At 43.3% G+C, this 17,243-nt stretch overlaps 2 protein-coding genes across 3 annotated transcripts in view; one reads left to right on the forward strand and one right to left on the reverse strand.

Moving 5' to 3' along the window:
- ATP6V1A (ATPase H+ transporting V1 subunit A) overlaps window positions 1-17,243 on the forward strand; it is a 126,798-nt gene that overhangs the window by 35,002 nt on the left and 74,553 nt on the right. The gene's annotated exons all lie outside the window — the stretch shown is intronic.
- The window catches only part of USF3 (upstream transcription factor family member 3), a 30,922-nt gene continuing 16,869 nt past the window's right edge, over window positions 3,191-17,243 (reverse strand). For both annotated transcript variants that reach the window (XM_075107525.1, XM_075107517.1), the window contains 4 exons: window positions 15,604-15,632; window positions 13,136-13,218; window positions 11,442-11,538; window positions 3,191-10,312 (listed from right to left, as the gene is read on the reverse strand). In XM_075107525.1, the coding sequence (XP_074963626.1) occupies window positions 3,846-10,312; window positions 11,442-11,538; window positions 13,136-13,218; window positions 15,604-15,632 (6,676 nt within the window). In that variant the 3' untranslated portion in view covers window positions 3,191-3,845. The remainder of the gene's footprint in view (window positions 10,313-11,441; window positions 11,539-13,135; window positions 13,219-15,603; window positions 15,633-17,243) is intronic.

Here is a 17,243-nt window from a genome sequence, read left to right on the forward strand (position 1 = left end):
AGCAGAAATTGCCGTGTTCAAGGAGGGCAATGAAATATTTCTCAATCCTGGTCTCGGCAGGTTTCAGAAAAAGTCCTGAGAAGGACAATGAAGTGACGTGGTGATTACGCAGGAATCACCGGGCCCTGTCACAACACCGCAGGGTACAGTCCTCTAGAGGTGACTGAGGGTCAGTCACATGGTAATTACTTTTGAGCCACACACTGCAAAACTGTGCAGTTCCTGCAAAATCGCAACAGTCTTTGTATCACTAAAGTGCCTGTGTTGTGATTGCCTGCACTACAGGTGTCCTGTGAACAAGGTCGCTGTTTCTGGTTGTCTTTGTAAATTGAAAAAGGGCACATGAAAGTTACTGACACGGTTACTGCTTATTCAGAAAATGATGTCCAACATGAAAAAAACCAAACAAGCCACCAATCACAGCTGACAGTCTATTGTGAATACTCAGGATAGCATTTAACGTTGATATAACACCAGTGAAATTAATAGTGAAATCAATATGAAGGAATAAATATTTAGAATAGTATAGAACAGGATGGAATAGAGTAGAGTAGAATAGAATAGAATTTCAGCTGGAAAGGACCTACAACAATCATATAGTCCATCTGCCTGACCACTTCAGGGCTGACCAAAAGTTAAAGCATGTTATTAAGGGCATTGTCCAAATGCCTCTTAAACACTGACATGTTTGGGGCATCCACCACCTCTCTAGAAAGCCAGTTCCAGTGTTTGACCACCCTCACAGTAAAAAAATGTTTCCTAATGTCCAGCTGAAACATCCCCTGGCGCAGCTTTGAATCATTCCTACACATCCTATCACTGGGTACCCGGGAGAAGAGCTCAGCACCTCCCTCTCCCCATCCTCAGGAAGCTGTAGAGAGCAACGAGGTTGCCCCTCAGCCTCCTTTTTGCCAAACTAGACAAGCCCAAAGTCCTCAGCTGCTCCTCACAGGACGTGCCTTCCAGCCCTGCCACCAGCTTTGTTACCCCCTCTGCAGGCATTCAAGGACCTTCACATCCTTCTGAGGTGGTGGGGCCCAGGATGGCACGCAGCGCTCAAGCTGAGGCTGCACCAACACTGAATACAGCAGGAAAATCACCTCTTCTGAGTGCCTGGTTCTGCTGCGTTTGGCGCTCCCCAGGATGCGGTTTGCCCTCTTGCCTGCCGGGGCACGCTGCTGACTCACATTTTGCCTGCTGTCAGCCAGCACCCCTGGGTCCCTTTCTGCAGGGCTGCTCTCCAGCCCCTCCTCTCCCAGTTTATACCTGGGCCCAGCGTTACTCTGTCCCAGGTGCAGAATCCAGCGTTCGGACTTGTTAAATGGCATGCCATTAATCATGGCCCAATGCTCCAATCTATCCAGATCCCTCTGCAAGGCATCTTGTCCCTCAAGAGAGTCAACAGCACCTCCCGGTTTGGTATCACTTGGTGTTTCACTACTTTGTCTTGAAAGCCAAATGCACCATTGTACACACAATGCCATTTAAAGAAAGCAAGAGTGGCTGTTTTGCTTCCCTCCCAAAGGTCTAGACAAGTTTGTAACGCACAGTGTAGCTGCTGATTCAGTACCCGTCTTTATCATCCACAACCCACAGAGCCACTATGGAACTCATTTCACCACTTGAGGCAGCCCCTTTGGGATCTACTGTGTTATGGAAAGCCTCATCAGATAACACCCAGACCTGCCATGTACTTAGTCAGAGTTGAGGACCGACCATCATTCCTGACCCTCCTGCTCTGCACAGGTCAGTTGCCGGTGTTCGGTCGGTAGCTACACTTTGCCAGCCCATTTCTCCGTCAAACTCAGACTAGCTGCTTTGCTTTGGAGCAAAATAAATATTCAATCTATTATTTTTAAGAAACACAGAGAACTGATCCACCACTTTGATTTAGTGTCCTATGATAAGCTTAATCTGAATTAAAAAGTGATTCCCAATTTGAATCAGAACCATTTCAGTTTGCTTTGCAGGAAAATATCAGACCCCAGGTTACAAGAGCGGAGACATTGTCAGGACAGACTACAGGCACAGCCCAATTCCTTTTTATGCTAAAGCCTCTTTGCTGTCCTGGATCAGTGTAAAAGGACTTAGCAAAAATGTGGCCTGAGCAGCCAAGGTATGGAAAAAACCTTTCAAGTCCCTCTTTGTGGATCCCATTCTTGAAGGTGGAGGAATATCTTCCTTTCTACGTTTCAAAGAAAAAAGAAATCCCAGGGAGCCTTTTCCTCCCCACTCCCCTACTAGCAGAGCCATTGGGGAAGAGCCCGTGACAGGTCCCAAGAGCAACAAGACTGGTGAGCAACACACAAGTGTTTCAACCTTGCCCTCCCCAGAGAAGAAGCCCTGGAGCAGTTTTTGCCACTCCATGGCTGGTAGGGGGAGGGCTGCATGCAAGAAAGCCTGAAGTTATTCTGTTGTTTGAAGAATCAAAACCAGAATGGTATTTCCAAACACATAAAATTAAAAGACAAATACTTCTGCCTTATTTTAAGAAAAATCACACTGCAGAGCCATTAAATAAATAAAACGTACCTAGTTCTTCTCTTCCCTTTAAAAGAGACGGGACTGAAATTTGTGAAAGTACTGGAGGCTCAGCCAGTGCATGCACATTCACTCTGTCTCTCATGCCCATACAAACGCATCCCCCTCCCTCATAGTGCTCAAATCACGTCTTCCTGGTACACAGCCTTTCGGTCCGGACACATTCGTGTTCCTCCTTCAGCTGCAATCATAGCGGTTTAGACAAAAGGTGCATTCAAGTGCAAAGTACTGATATTTACTCGGGCCTGATCCTGTCAGCAACGTTAAGTAAAAACTGCCCACAGGGATCCGCTGCTTATTTTGCGGGATGCCACAGGCTCAGCCCTCCTCCCATGTGCTGCCTGGTACAACAAAGGGTTGGTACTCACAGGAACCAGGAAGCTGGTGTTTGAGCATGGGCCAAAGAAAAGGAGGGGTGGGGGGGAAGACATTAAGAAGGTGCTAAACAAGGTACAAAACCCACCCTGAGGTAACTTGCAGCATACGAACAATGAAATGGCAACCGATACGACCACTGTCTCCGCTGACTACACCAGAAGCGTAAGCTACACTGAACCATTGACCAAGTTCTGCAGTAACTGAAGCCATTGTTAAAACAGATCCAAACAAAAGTCTTCTTAGAAACAGAAAGTCATGGGTTAAACAAATCTGAATTTTCTAAACCAGTATTTTTAATTGCTGACCATGGAATCACATAGTCATTTTTGCCAGGTAAAGTCAGCTTTAAGTCAAGTGCACGTGACAAGCTTCAGACAAAAGCTGCATAACAAATGTCTTTATCAATTAACGCTGGGCTAACACAGACTTGACTTGTGTTGAGGCTCCTGAAGTTATATTTTACAAAAGAAAAAGAGAAACCCACGCCACTTCAAGTTCCTCTGTAGTTTCGGGTAAACGCATCAGAAACAAAATGACACCTGTAGCATTTGTTTCCTGCCTCCCACATGGCTGCTCGCACTCCTTTCTTTACATCCACACATTACTGAGGGCGGCCCTTACCCTGGAACAATCGGACATCAAACTTGATTGTTGGAAAATCAACAACCAATATTTGCACAGCTCTAAATGTTGCATCCTTACTGTTTACTAGTAAGTAAGCATTGCTATAGGCACTGGTGCTTTAAAGTTAGTAAGGTGGATGGAAATACTGCGTGTATATAAATACAAAAAGTACCCATATACATACATTTAGGCAAATAAACAGTGATGCTATGAATGGTCTCTTCAGGGATGCCAGTAAGATCCACTTTCTTCTTCTTAAATACATAAACAACGCATCAGACTAGAAGTCAGTCTATCAGTTTTCATACAGCTGAGCTGCAGTCGTGACCTAGAATATGGCTTATATTGTGGGCAGGTCGGTTTGAGGACTGCTTGGAAGAGTCTGAAGCAGATGTGTTTGCAATGGAAAGCAAAGGCGACATTGCTGAACCATCTGGAGGAAGAGCTGTGGCTATTTCTGGAAACAAAGATGTCAAGTTAAAATTGGATAAGTGCGACGTGTTGGTCATGTGCATTGGCGGCATATCCGGAAGCAAAGGAAAACTTGGCTGAGCAAAACCAACAGGCCTGGGAGGAGACAAAATGGATCCAAACCGATTGTTTAAGCTTCCACTACTTGGCTTCTCTGTGCTTGGGTTAGGGAACATTTGATTGGGAAAGTAAGGGATAGAAATGTCATTGGAAAGGGTAGGATGGGCAGGCGAGTAAGGAGGATAGAAGGATGGCAGGGTATTCTGGGGATCCACTGGGATTAGAGCTGGTGTTCGAGTGGCACTGGGCTGAGTGACCGGTGGGATGAAAGAGGTGTTGGCATTTATTGGTGGATTCATACTGCCCTCAGGAATAAAAGGGAATCCAAAATTCTGAGAGAGAGTATGTTGGTCAGGGGCTGCATTATCGTTAGACACCTGGGGGCCATCAGACATAAATCGGACAATGCTTCCTCTTTTTTCTATTGCTGACTGCTGGCGCCCAAGGATCATACTGCCGCTGGTGGACAGAGGAAGGTGGGGAAGACTAGGGTCAAAGACGTTTCCGTGCCTTTGGTTTCCAGATCTATTCCTTTCAGGCTGACGTATTTTAGAACCTCCATTATCTTGCAGAGGATGCCTTGACCGCTGAGTAACTGAAGAATTTGGCTGACGAACAGAAGGTTGCCCTTGCTCGCCATTTCCATGAGAAACTGCAGGGTGAGGGTGAGTTGGCCTCACAACTCCGTGCATGTTGCTAGAAACGGGTGTATTCATGTGGCTTTTAGTTCCATGACTGTCCGTCATCCTCATGGCGTTGGACTTCTGCACAGAGATGTTTGGGCTTGTATTGCGACCCTGAATATCTCCCGAGGAAGAAGAACTCGAAAAAGGAATATTCAAAGAACTGTTCCTTGTGTTAATTGCACCAATAGACATGTCACAGCTCTCCCTACTCTGGCCATCACCATCTCTTCGGATGTGGACGCTCTCCCGTGCTGGGGGACAGTTGTACTCAATTGTGGAGGCGGCGCCGCACTGCGTGTTCCTTTGATGTTCTGGGATTGATCTTTGGCTTCCACTAACTTGATCTCCAAGGTGAGGGGCAAGTAAACTCTGCATAAAACTTTGGTGGCATGTGTTTTCATTTTCCCTTGATGGCAGGGTATTTCCTGTTGGAATACCCTGTACTGGCTGGTAGGGCAATCTCTTTTGTCTTTCTAGGGGTGGCCCAGTGTTTTGACCGATTCGAAAAGCTTGCGACTGCATGCTCCTGAGGGATGACACAGAATTACCAATTTCGCTGTTTCTTGAAGCCTGTACATCGAAATTGCCTGTCGGTTGTTGATTGGGTCCAGCTGGCTTAAATGTCTGACAATCAGAAAGCCGCTGCACATCTGAGCCAAGCGTATGGTCGCCAGATAAGCGGCCCTGCATATTATGAATGACCAACCCTTTGTTTCTAGAAACATCAAGATAGCTTCGCATTTCAAGCTGGTCAGAAACCCTAGGGCCTTGAAGAGATATTCCTAATCTCTGTTCTGAATTGGAGGGCGTCTTCCCAATAAGCGCTTCAGCAGAGTAGCTGGAAACTCTATTTCTTTCCTGCCTGTGAGGAGTACAAGTCATATCTGATGGCCTGGTTACAATACTTGCCTGGGACACCATTTGCTGCTCTAAGCCCCTTGAGGTCAGAAGTCTCTGCATCTGATTGTGCCCTGACACATGTTCAGAGGCTGAGCCTTGCTGTCGGCTGCTAACATCTTGCTGCTGTTGATGCATAATATCCTGATTTATATGGCTCTGAGGGTGGCTATGATGATTCCTGCTTGTTGCAGGGTTTTCACAGTTCTTTTCAGGCTGGGAAGCTCCAAAGTGCTGCTGCATCTGCTGCTGCATTTGCTGGTGGTGAGGATGAGGCTGACCACCTTTTTGCCGTGTTTGATCACTTCCGTGGTGTTTCTGCTGTAGAGAAAGTTGTGTGGCTTGTGTTCCCTGAATAAGATTTCGTTTCTTTTGCATCTGCACCTCCTGCTGTATTGTTCGCTGTTGGTGGACACTGTGGGGTTGAGAGTGGACCGAACTTTCCCCGTGAGTGACATGGTGCTGCAGCTGATACAAGTGGTGTCGTTCTCTTAACTGACCAGCCTGCTGTTGCTTCAAGTATGGATGATTACTGTGAAGGTGAGATATGCCTTGAGCGGGAACATGTTGAATTGGCTGCAAGTGCTGCCCTGCCTGGCCTTGCTCTGAAATTGGTGGCTGAGAACCACACTGAACTTCAGTTTGTCTCAAAGCTGGTGTTACAAAGTTGCCGTTTGATGGGAATAACCTATTAAGGCCATCAGCGTGCCCTTGATTGTTCACTGATGCCACCGAGTTGGATGAATTAGGAGGAATCTGACTGACTAGCATCTGTGTTTGATCAGCAATACTCTCTGGTGTTCGGGTCATCAACGCCATCCCTTCAAGCCTTACGGGTGTTGTCTGGCACTGCTTTTGCCTCTTTGCTGTAGAAAGCAGGAGGTCATCCTGAACAGCCCGCTTGGCAGAGTCCTTGCGACCTTCATGATTTTGCTGCTTTAAGTGCGATTCCTGCAGCTGGGGTGCCTGCATGGTGCTTGCCCTAATAGCATTCAGTTGTTCCTGAGCATATTCACTCATCATAGCGGGTCCTGGAGACTGATTGACATATGTGCTAGACGGAACGGAGAGGCTCACAGTCGCAGGGACACTTGCTGGCTCTGAAGACTGGGTTAAACTCGAGCAACTCACAAGGGGATGGACAATGCGACTCTGGTGTATTAGATTATTCACACTTAAACTGGTTATGCTGGGTGACTGGGAAGCGGAAATCTGCAAGGAAGTGTTTGATGTTTCCACACCTCCAACAGAGCAGCTTGGCTTTTCAACCTGTCTGTCGACATTTGGCTGTACTGTATCTTGAGCACTGAATTTGTTTGGTGCTGCTTCCAATGGCCCTGCATTGCTTTCTTTCAGTGGTTGAGGTTTAAAAGGCTGTTGCTCTCTCTCCAAAGGTGCAACCTCAGTTGACTTAGAGATGGCATCCCTCACGTTAACCTGTATACCTCCTCCACCCTTCTCAAGGTTTTCCTGGTCAAAAATAGCTCTTGCTGCGAGAGCTACAATGTCAGTCTGTTCTGAAAATGTGCAGCTGTTACATGTACTGGTTGAGGTGCTGCTAGTCACGTCTTCTCTGGTGGTATCTGGCAACATAGATGCAACCGAGAAGCCCCGACTGCTGCCAGAGCTAGTTGACATGGGGGAGTCTGCCTGCCTGCTAGTCATAAGGGAAGCACTGACTACTTCCTGATCAGAAATGCAGGAGGGATGCTGGGAGAGAGTATCACCTTCTGTATTCATTAGCAAGAGTTCCTGCTTCTCAGGCAAATCAACACTTGATTCTGCTGATTTAGAGTTTTCCATGGGAAAATTAGAATGCTCCCCCTGAATGGTAAATGATGAGGTTTTTTCCACAGCTGTTCTTTCTTTTGTGAGATCAGACAGCATTTTGGTTAGGCCCTGTCCTTCTAACAAGTCTGCATCTTGCATTACTACTGAGGAATCCTGCACTACGTTGCAGGACTCTGAAATCATTCCTGCCTTGGAACTATGTTCCGCTGTGCTGCTCTGTGCTGCTGACGTCCCAGCAACCTGAGAATGTGTTACCTGTGTTTCGGTACGAGAGGATGTTAAGGTGCTGGGGGGCTCACAGGGTTTGGGAGGCTCTGACAAGGCAGAGCCAGTCGGTGGACAGTCCTGAGATCCGCGGGCCTGCTGGCGAGGAGCATCACCTTTGGCAGTCATCGGGACAAGTGCCAGATGCTCTGACGCCATGGATGCCGGTGGCAAGGAAGCGGGTGCCTCTGCCGAGCTTGGCTTGGGGACAGAGCAGGTTTTTGCCGCCTGTTCAGAGCTCACAGTATCTTTGGAATGACAGTCAGAAACACTGACGCCACTCAATGCTGCCACACCGCTCGCCTGCGATGTCATTAAAGCTTGCGATTCTGCTGGAGCATTTTCAAGCAGTCCCTCACTGTTTGAATGCTTTGCCGCCGTTTCCACAGGAGCACAGTCCACCTTCCCTGCATCTTTGCAAGGAACGGCTGGACAGGACACCTTACTGTTGACTGCTTGCTGTTTCTTTGTACTTGGCTTTTTGGTAGTTCTTTTTGATTTTGCATTGGATGGCAAGGCGGCAGCTGCTTTTTTTGGGGAAGCATTTATTGAATTAGACACGCTAGTTAATACTGAAACCTCCGCAGGTACTGAAGATGCCACAGAAGTTGGTAATGACACACAGTTAACTGTGGCAATCGGGTTATTGACAGTTGTGGGATTGGTAGGGTGGCTGAGAGACAAGTGTAAGCAGCTCTGTCCAGCCATTTGCGATATGCTTTGATTGAGGTTAGCTAAAGCACCAAATGTATTGAGGGCAACATTGGTATTTGGATCTTCGCTGGTGGTGGGTTGAATAATTTGCATAGGGGCTTGATTCGAAGCTCCAGATGAAGACATCACAGGCTGCAACGCAAAAAGCTGCCCGTTTAATGAGATCGTCTGAGGATGCTGTTGATTTGACATTGTAACTGAAAACGTTTGTGTAGAGCTAGAAGATGGCAAAGAAGATGGTCTTGGTAATATATGGACAAGGTGTTTCCCTCCAAAAGTCTGCGGAAGAGGGGCATTTTGTACAGAGCTGCTAGAATTCGCGATTGCAGTTGGCCCATTCACAGGAACTCTTACAGAAGCAGAAGGCTGAGCAGAGAGGAGGGGAAGAGGATTCTGATTAGCAGCTTGTATAATTACAATTTGCTGACTAACATTTTGGCTGGGAACTTCTGCTCTCACAATTGGAGGGCACGGAGCGGGGTTTGGAGGCTGGAGGATGATGACATTCTGGTTAGCTGGTGCTCCTGTAACAGCTGATGCGACTGGCTGAGCCATCTGAATCACCTGCATAGCTGAATTTAATGGAAGGATATTTCCTGCAGCCTGAGTTTTAACCTGTGGCTGGCTGATTAATGGCTGCATAGGTAAGGGTGGGCACGAGGGCAAGGTAACTACAATCTGTTCAGCTGCCTGGCCATCTCCGGGCAGAGAAGTATTCAAACTGATACTTGCAGTCAAAGGCCTGCTCTGAGCAGAAGATACAGTACCAGCACCATTAACTGGCTCGTTTAATAGTGCAGTCATTATACCAGATGGCGTTTGGCTTAGTGGCTGAACAGTATTTCCCGCTAGCTGCAAAGTTGTCCATGTGGTCTGTGTGTTTCCAGCTGAAGGCATCCGTGTAAGGCTACTCATGTTTTTCAAGTCTGAAGTGCCAACACCTGAAGAGCCTGAAAATGACCAGCAGTTCTCTAGGGGACTGGCAGGCAGAGTGCTTATTACCGTCACAGCCTTAACCCCTTCTGCTGCAGAAGTCATAGGCGTTCCAGCAGTACTTACTAAGTCTGTACTTTTCAGGACATTTAGAGAGGGAAAACTCCCTGCAGTAGACAGTATCACAGATGGCATGCATGCTGTGTCCGTGATTGAAATGACACAGCTTTCCTGAAGGTCACTCCTAGAATTGTGTGTATCTGAGCAAGTTGTATTCACCTGTTGAACTTGGGAGGCTTCCGTGGAGGCACTGGAAGGAAGGCTGATTCCCTGCGTAAGTGTTTTCTTTGCTAATTTAGTGCTGTCATCATCATTTTTACTTTTGGGGAGATTTTGATCATTCTGTGGTACGTTACTTGAAGAGCACTGTAGCTCCTGTTCTGTTCCAGATCGAGATGTGCTCTGTGAGCTGGCAGTAGCAGCAGCGAGCATGCCTCGCTCATTCTCCGGGGTGGAAAGCTCAAGAACATTCCCTGCTGGAGCTGCCTGAGCGGATGCCAGCGAAGAAACTGTAGTTTGCGACCATGGCTTGTTTTCTGTGGGGTAAATACCAGAAATTGTCACAGGAGTCACTAGGTTGCAAGTTCTCTGGACTGGCACAACATTGGCTGTTTGCTTTTGTAAATTATGACCAACGTTAAACGTTATTCCTTGGACAGACGCTCCCTGGTTATTTCCATTGGGTTGACTCCCATTTGAATAGACAATGATGTTCTTTTGTACCTGATCACCAGGAATAACGACTGAGACCTTCGCATTTTTGAGATTTCCCTTCCAGTGGATTGTAGGGTCATCATACAGGCAAATATCATTTGCTTTCAGTAGTTCGATGTATCTCCCGTTTTCCTTTTGCAGTTCATCCAACTGTTTCCGGAGTTTTTTTATCTCTTCAGCTACAAAACAGTGAGAGCGCTCCATTAAATCAGCACAAGCACAAATACTGGGTAATGCTACCACATGACTTGGAGAGTAAATACTATGTAGTATTGAAATAAATGGTTAATAATGTATGCTCTCTTCAAATGGTTAACATCATAACATAACTGAAGACCCGTATCCTGTTAAGCCTCTCTACTGAGCAGGAAAGTGAATGAACCTCACAGGCTATTCTATTACCAATAGCAGGATACATCAAATTATTTAATTAGAATACACATAAGGACAAACTCAGATGAAACTGAACACTAATCAAATTGTTTAATTACAGAAGGAAATATGATCACATTAATTTATCTTTTTCTTTTCCCTGTTCCTCTGCAAACACTAAAACTGTTTTTATTTAATTGATAACCTCATGGCTTTCCAGGACAATTAAGTTTCATTACATCTAAAAATGATATGCAAAATTAAATACAAAGCACTTATGGTAAAGCCACAAAAATGGCAATGCACTTGGAGATGGCTCACCCCACTAGGAAAATCACCTAGGTTTTTCAAACCCGATTACATTGACAAGATAAAAATAAACTATTTAGAATTCTTTTTTGAGGGGAGAGATAGAAATCACAAACCAAACATTAGCTCTGAGATATCTGTCATACCTCCGTCACTGTATCTTCCGTCACTTCTGTTCAAGAAGATTTTGTATGATGCATTATATTTTTATAAAATAGGCTGTTATCACTTTTACAGCATTTGAAAGGAAAAAATATGCATGAAACTCCAGGTTTTGTATGAAAAAAATCTAACTCTGAAGTTTGTCAGAAATCATCAGGGTCACTACAGTAGAATAAATCAGGACAGAATGTACTAGATGATGTCACATCACCTATAAGCTCTGTAATTACTTTACATCACAATGTGATTGCTTCATTATCTCATAGCGATGTGCAAGAACACGCACCTGGGCATTCTCTTTCCTTCTTGTTTCAAGATACTCTAAGCAGCTGTATTTTTGTTGTATGTGCATAATGTCTTGGGATTCATGAGTTTGTTGATCTTGGCTTTGTTGTTAGTACCAACAGACACACAGTGGAAGCGAGCAACAGAAATTCTAGAGCCTCCAGCCACATTTGTACTCACCCTGTTCATTGTTCCCTCCATTTAACAGAAGTTCATCATTCTGTCTTTTCATTTCTGTTATATATTTAAAGGCCTGATCCAGGATCATGTTCTTGCTCTTTAAAAGAAAGCATATATATAAAATTAGTAGAAAGGTCTATCATTGGTAGATCCATTAATGATGACATTGCACTTGCTCCAAGAGTCCTCATTTTAAAAATGTGCTAACCCAAATGATTCTCTGAATATTGTTGGGGGGTATTTGGGGTTTTGTTTTTTGTTTTGTTGCTTTTGGAGTGTGGGTTGTTGGGGTTTGTTTTTGTTTTGTTTTGTTTTTTGAAGAGGAACTACAGGTTTCATGAGTGATATTGACCGTAAAATGCCATAAGTTTTTACAGAATAACATTTTCAATGTTGGAGCTGACATTTTCTGATGCCTGAAGCTAGACACTAGGGCCACAGAAACAAACAGCAAGCATCACTCCTTGCTGAGCAGCCTGATATTCTTGTTCACTAGTAAACATATACATCACATGAAATTTCCAGGATACTGCCTTGTAAATATTTTATTAGGAAAGAAACAATTATCTATCCAGGGAGGTGTATGCATAATTTTGAAACTAATATACTGGCAAATATGGAAAGAGAAAGTCTGCTGTAACTCCTCCACCATCTTCCTTTTATGAAACTACACTTATTCTGTCTGCGAAACCCCTTGTTTTATTTCCTAATTTCTTCTTCTACTATTCTGTAGGAACAGCCTCTGCTGTAGATGGCCCTGTCTTGAAAAAGATGCTTCTGTGGATCAACCTTAAACCGTTTGTCTTCTTTCATCTTTCAGAAGGACACTGTCTTAAACTTATTATTACTATTTCACTTTCTGAATTGCTTTCATCCCTTTCTACAAAAGATGACAAAAATTAGCATGCATGCAATTCTATTTACCTCTTCGGACACTAAGTGATCACCAGCAAAAGGCAGAGAAGGGATTGTAGAATGACCTGAAAATGGGTCTTGCTTAACCCATAGCTTTCACCGCTTGGGCATCATACAGACTACGTTAAACAGCATCGCCAGAAAACGACTTGACAAAACAGGAGCTGTGCAACGTAACCAGCACCCCACCGGCCAGATCCAACCTCCTTCTGCCTAGCCTGCAACCCTCCTACAGAGGAAAGGGTGAACAGCTATCTGTCTGCGCAGCGCAACAGGACAGGCAGCAGCCGAGATGGGATTTTTACCTTCTGTTATTACCAACGTTCAGGCACGCTGAACGAGAACTTTGGGAAGCTGTGAATCAAACAGCAGACATCAGACATCAGCAAGGCAGACATCAGCAAGCTGACCACATTGGTACGGGTAAATTAGTCTAGCTTACACCTCCTCAAAAATACTGCACGTATGAATTGACGAGAAAAACAACCACATGTCCGACTCGTACCCTTTCATTCCTTCAGCAGTTATATGCAACACCTTCAGATAAAAAGCTCAAAACCTGCATAGTTGTGTTCATGTGGCTCTGCACTTCCAAAAAGGAATTCTATTACAAATATTTTTAATAATACTAATCACCAGTAAGATTTTTGAGCATATTAATTCAGACAGTTTTGCCTTCTCCCTAAGACAAAAAGTAAGTATTTATACTTCTGCAGACAAGGAAACACACAAGCATTTCACAGAAAACTTGTACAGGAAACCTCTGAAAAGACACTCACCTGCTTAAGTGCTGGAGAGCAGGGAATGAGTTCTCCAATTCTGTTTATCCCAGCATTAATCTTCTTCTTTCGATGTCTCTCCACTAAGCAAAAATAATATGTGCTGTGTCATCTGGTTGGGCAAGTCAGCACAACTAGTACCAATGTAAGGGCTCATAAATACATTATTTCATGACATATTGGAACCCTTAGTAACTTGAGAAAAAACCTCTGAAGGAAACCTCCATTACTGAATTAATACTCAGCGGAATTGAGAACTGTGACATAAGCAGCAATATCTTTAAAAAGTGGGGATGTTCTGGACCTCTTTGTGGAAAAGAGGAGTTACTGCAACTCAAAACTCAGGTTTTGGTAATGCTGTCTAGCTCAGTTTTATGACACTCTCTTCACATGGCAGACTGACTAAATTTAGGCATACAGAAAGCAAGTGAACCAAGATTATGGAAACCATCAGTTTCAGATCTGGGAAGGAAATCCGTGTCTCTTAAATGCTAATGTGAAGTTTAGCACCAAAAGAGAAATAATTTACGTCTTACCAATTTTCAATCTTAATTTTAGATTTATATTGATGGAGCAGCCAACACTGAATACAGCTGAAGGTGTAGGTATATGGACTATCAGTTACTCTTTTTTACGTTCAAAGGTATAACTGTTCTGCAAGGTCTAATTACACCTGAGAGTAAAGAAAATATTGAACAAACAGTATTTCCAATGAATTACCTGTTTTGGAGAAAGTCAGAAAACGCTTCATTTATAGTCCTCTAGGGACATCATTGACCTCTTCATGAGGCCTAAACACTGGTGCAAAGGGTTTACACTGCAAGTCTAGCAGTGTAAATGCCTTTGGGCGTGTTTTTTTCAGACAGTATTAATCTCTGTTTTCTACCCACCATAGCCAGCTTCTTTCAAATATAGTTCACTCTCATATAGCTATTTTTTTTGACTGAAATGTTTTGGTGTTCTATGCAAGCTAGAACCATTAAATGCCCTTTTCCCCGAAGAGCCTGAAAAAATGTTCTGTCATGCCTTTTTCAAGATTCAAATCAATTTATCGTTCATTCACTGAGCTGAGTATCGCCTTGTGGTTTGCACAGCTGGGCTGCTTTTGGTGGCACATGGAAACACACAGTGATCTGCAAGTGAGTATATTTTACTGTGCTGCTTTACAAAGGATATACTGATTTAATTTAAACACTTTTATTTCAGTAGTCTGTCACTTCAATTTGTATTTCTCAAACTACTAAATTATTTTTTGTATTTCGGGATAGACTATTAATGTTGACAGAGACAGGCTGAAATACACTAAACACAGCAAGACAAAGTCTCTTCTGCAAGAAATTTACCATATAAATCGGAGCAGCTGTACAAACATTAAAACATGTGATCCTTGGGACTTAATTTTTATATATCTTGCTAATACATACAGATATCACAGTGGTTGTGAGGTGTATTCCTTTGTTTTGATAATATTTTCCATGCTTTACTCAGCTTGTCCAGATATTAATGACTAAGCAAGTTACAGGGTTGGAGGGAGCTGGTCCCCACATCTTGCAGAGTTCAACCCAGTAGATGAAGACTTTGGAAAGCTATCGGCAAGTAAAACAGGAACTGAGAATTAGAACGAGGTCGGCAATCTTAAAAGTAAACTTGATAAGACTATTTCCTGATAATTCTTAATCCTCAAGAAACTGGCCACACCCTGGGCACAGCCCAACAAGCACTGTATTCCACAGCACATGGAAACGACTCAGAGGTTTTTCCAGATGAGTTTGTGAAGACCACACAGTTGTGCTGTTTAATAAAAGAACTGGAATCAATTTCTTGGCCAAATCCTGTCAGACCCTTTCCTAGTCCATCTTTCTGCTGTTACTTGCAGAAGATGCCACTGGAGCTAGATACCGACAGGAAGAAAAGGCTGCATGCTGCCTGAGGGATTTGACTCCTGCAACACACAGACGGTATTCACGCAGAGTTTCTGGGATGCCAGCATCCAGGTGTTGGCAACCTCAGGGACAGGCTACAGGAATATTTCTAGCACAGGGAAGCTCTAAAGCTCTCAGGTCGGATACCCATCTCCAATTTGCTTAGTGTTTTTAACACTTTATTTTAAGAGAGGTGGGTATTATTTGTGTGTGAATGCCTGGGCATTTATTTTCCTTTAGAATTAAACACAACTGAAGTTGTTTACTTCTTAGTTTACCAGCACTGGAAAGCCAAGGGCATGCCCCTACTTTCATACTTGGCTGTGCTACTGTAACCTTGTACTGTGGAAACAGCGAACTGAGACCAATCAAGAAGCCCTTCTGCACAGATATTCTATGTACGGACTCAGAAAGGTGTTCGGTAGGGTGGGTTTTTTTTCTGTAATAAACTCCTATGGAGGGACCTTCTGTATGCAAAATATGTTTTACTAGTTCAAAGCATCTGTGCTTATTTCCAGATGAAACAACAAATCATAATGGTCCTACCTGCATTATGCGTCTCCCGGTTTTTCTTTCTGTGAAACATAAAGGGGAAACAGTTATGTGAAGCAGAAGGGAAAAAAAAATCTGCATACAAACGTTTCTTTTATTATTTCCATTACAGTCAAAAATACTAAATATTATATTCTGCTCGGTGAACAAGTAAGTAGTAAAGTCACATTCACAAAGACTGGTTTTAGACATCAGTATTAAATAGTTTCTAACAAAAATTCATTTGTGTTCGTACTTCAATAAATTTCAGCATAACAAGGCAGAGCGTAACACCGCATTTCATTATTGTAACGTATATTTTATAGGGAAAAGCTGAATTTTTATGTTTCTGTTCAGCAACAACTATCCAGTAGCAACAACTATTGAACACTATCCAGTGTTCAATAAGGCCAAATATTAAAAAAACAGAACTAAATTCTAAGCAACAGCATAGTTAATTATTTGTTTTAAATGTTGCTTTTTTGTTCACCGGATCGATGAAACAGGAGAAACTGTTACCACGCAAATTGATTTTTCCAGACATGTTACCTTCAAACATCATGCCTTCTGGTATAAACACGCTTCCTTTGTGTGAGAAACCAGAATTACCATTCCTCTGCAGTTGTTCTTTACTGCCTCAAAATTCTGTCTAGGTATAACCTGGGCATGTGAGGGTTGTCTTTGTTTTCAGATGTGCGCCTGGAATTTCTGGACTGATGGCAACCAGGTCAGAATCATTGTGCAATGCCTCAGATTGCTTTGCTGCTAGTCAGTAAATCCCAAATGTGTACTCTACATATAAATTAGATGTACTGTATACATGCAGTAAGCTAAATACTTTCAGGAAGCATACTGAAGCAAAGCACGTGTTTTCTGGAAAAATAAAATTAAATAAATAAATAAAAATAAATTAAAAAAAAGAAAAAAGAAAAAAAAGATCTTTCAAAAGATTTCTGTCCAGCAGTGCACTCTCGGTCTAAATGTTTGGTTAGAGTATGCAAAAAGCAGAGTAGCATCTTCTGCTCTCATTTTCCACTGTTACAACACAGTCCAGATGTAACAAGGAATCTGAAGTGAAAATGCAAGATACATGTGGACAACATGTGTGATTATGATGGGGCATGTATGCCTTATGCTTTGAGTTGATATACGTTTATTTCTGGTAACTCACCAAAAGTAGTGTGCATCTAAAGAAACCTGGACAACGATTACAAGACAGTAATGTTACTGCAGATGGTTAGAGCCGGAGATATTTGCTAAGAGATAATGCCTAAAGATAAATATCTTCAGGTTAAATAAATGTTAACAGAAGTCTGCACATCTGTTCTACAACTATCCAAGAAGTGGTGAATCTTTTGTTCATTGAAAACTTGTGTCACCGGAACAGGAATGCATGTAAACTATCATGGAAAATGGTTTCTTATTTTACAGTAAACTACGATTCTCCCACTTATAACCAAAACAATCATCTGCCAGTCAGAATTTATCATATACCCTGAATATGCACAAGAACATCAGGGCTGGAGAGACCCAGTTGCCCTTTGATTCCCAATACCAATACGGAATCCAAAATAACCTATTAGTGGAGTAAGGAGGAGTCACAAAATCCATGAAGACTGAAAAAAACTTCTGTAGGACAAACCAATGCTCCCTTT

Source organism: Phalacrocorax aristotelis, chromosome 1 (genome assembly GCF_949628215.1).
Source record: "Phalacrocorax aristotelis chromosome 1, bGulAri2.1, whole genome shotgun sequence".
Classification (NCBI taxonomy): Eukaryota; Metazoa; Chordata; class Aves; order Suliformes; family Phalacrocoracidae; genus Phalacrocorax; species Phalacrocorax aristotelis.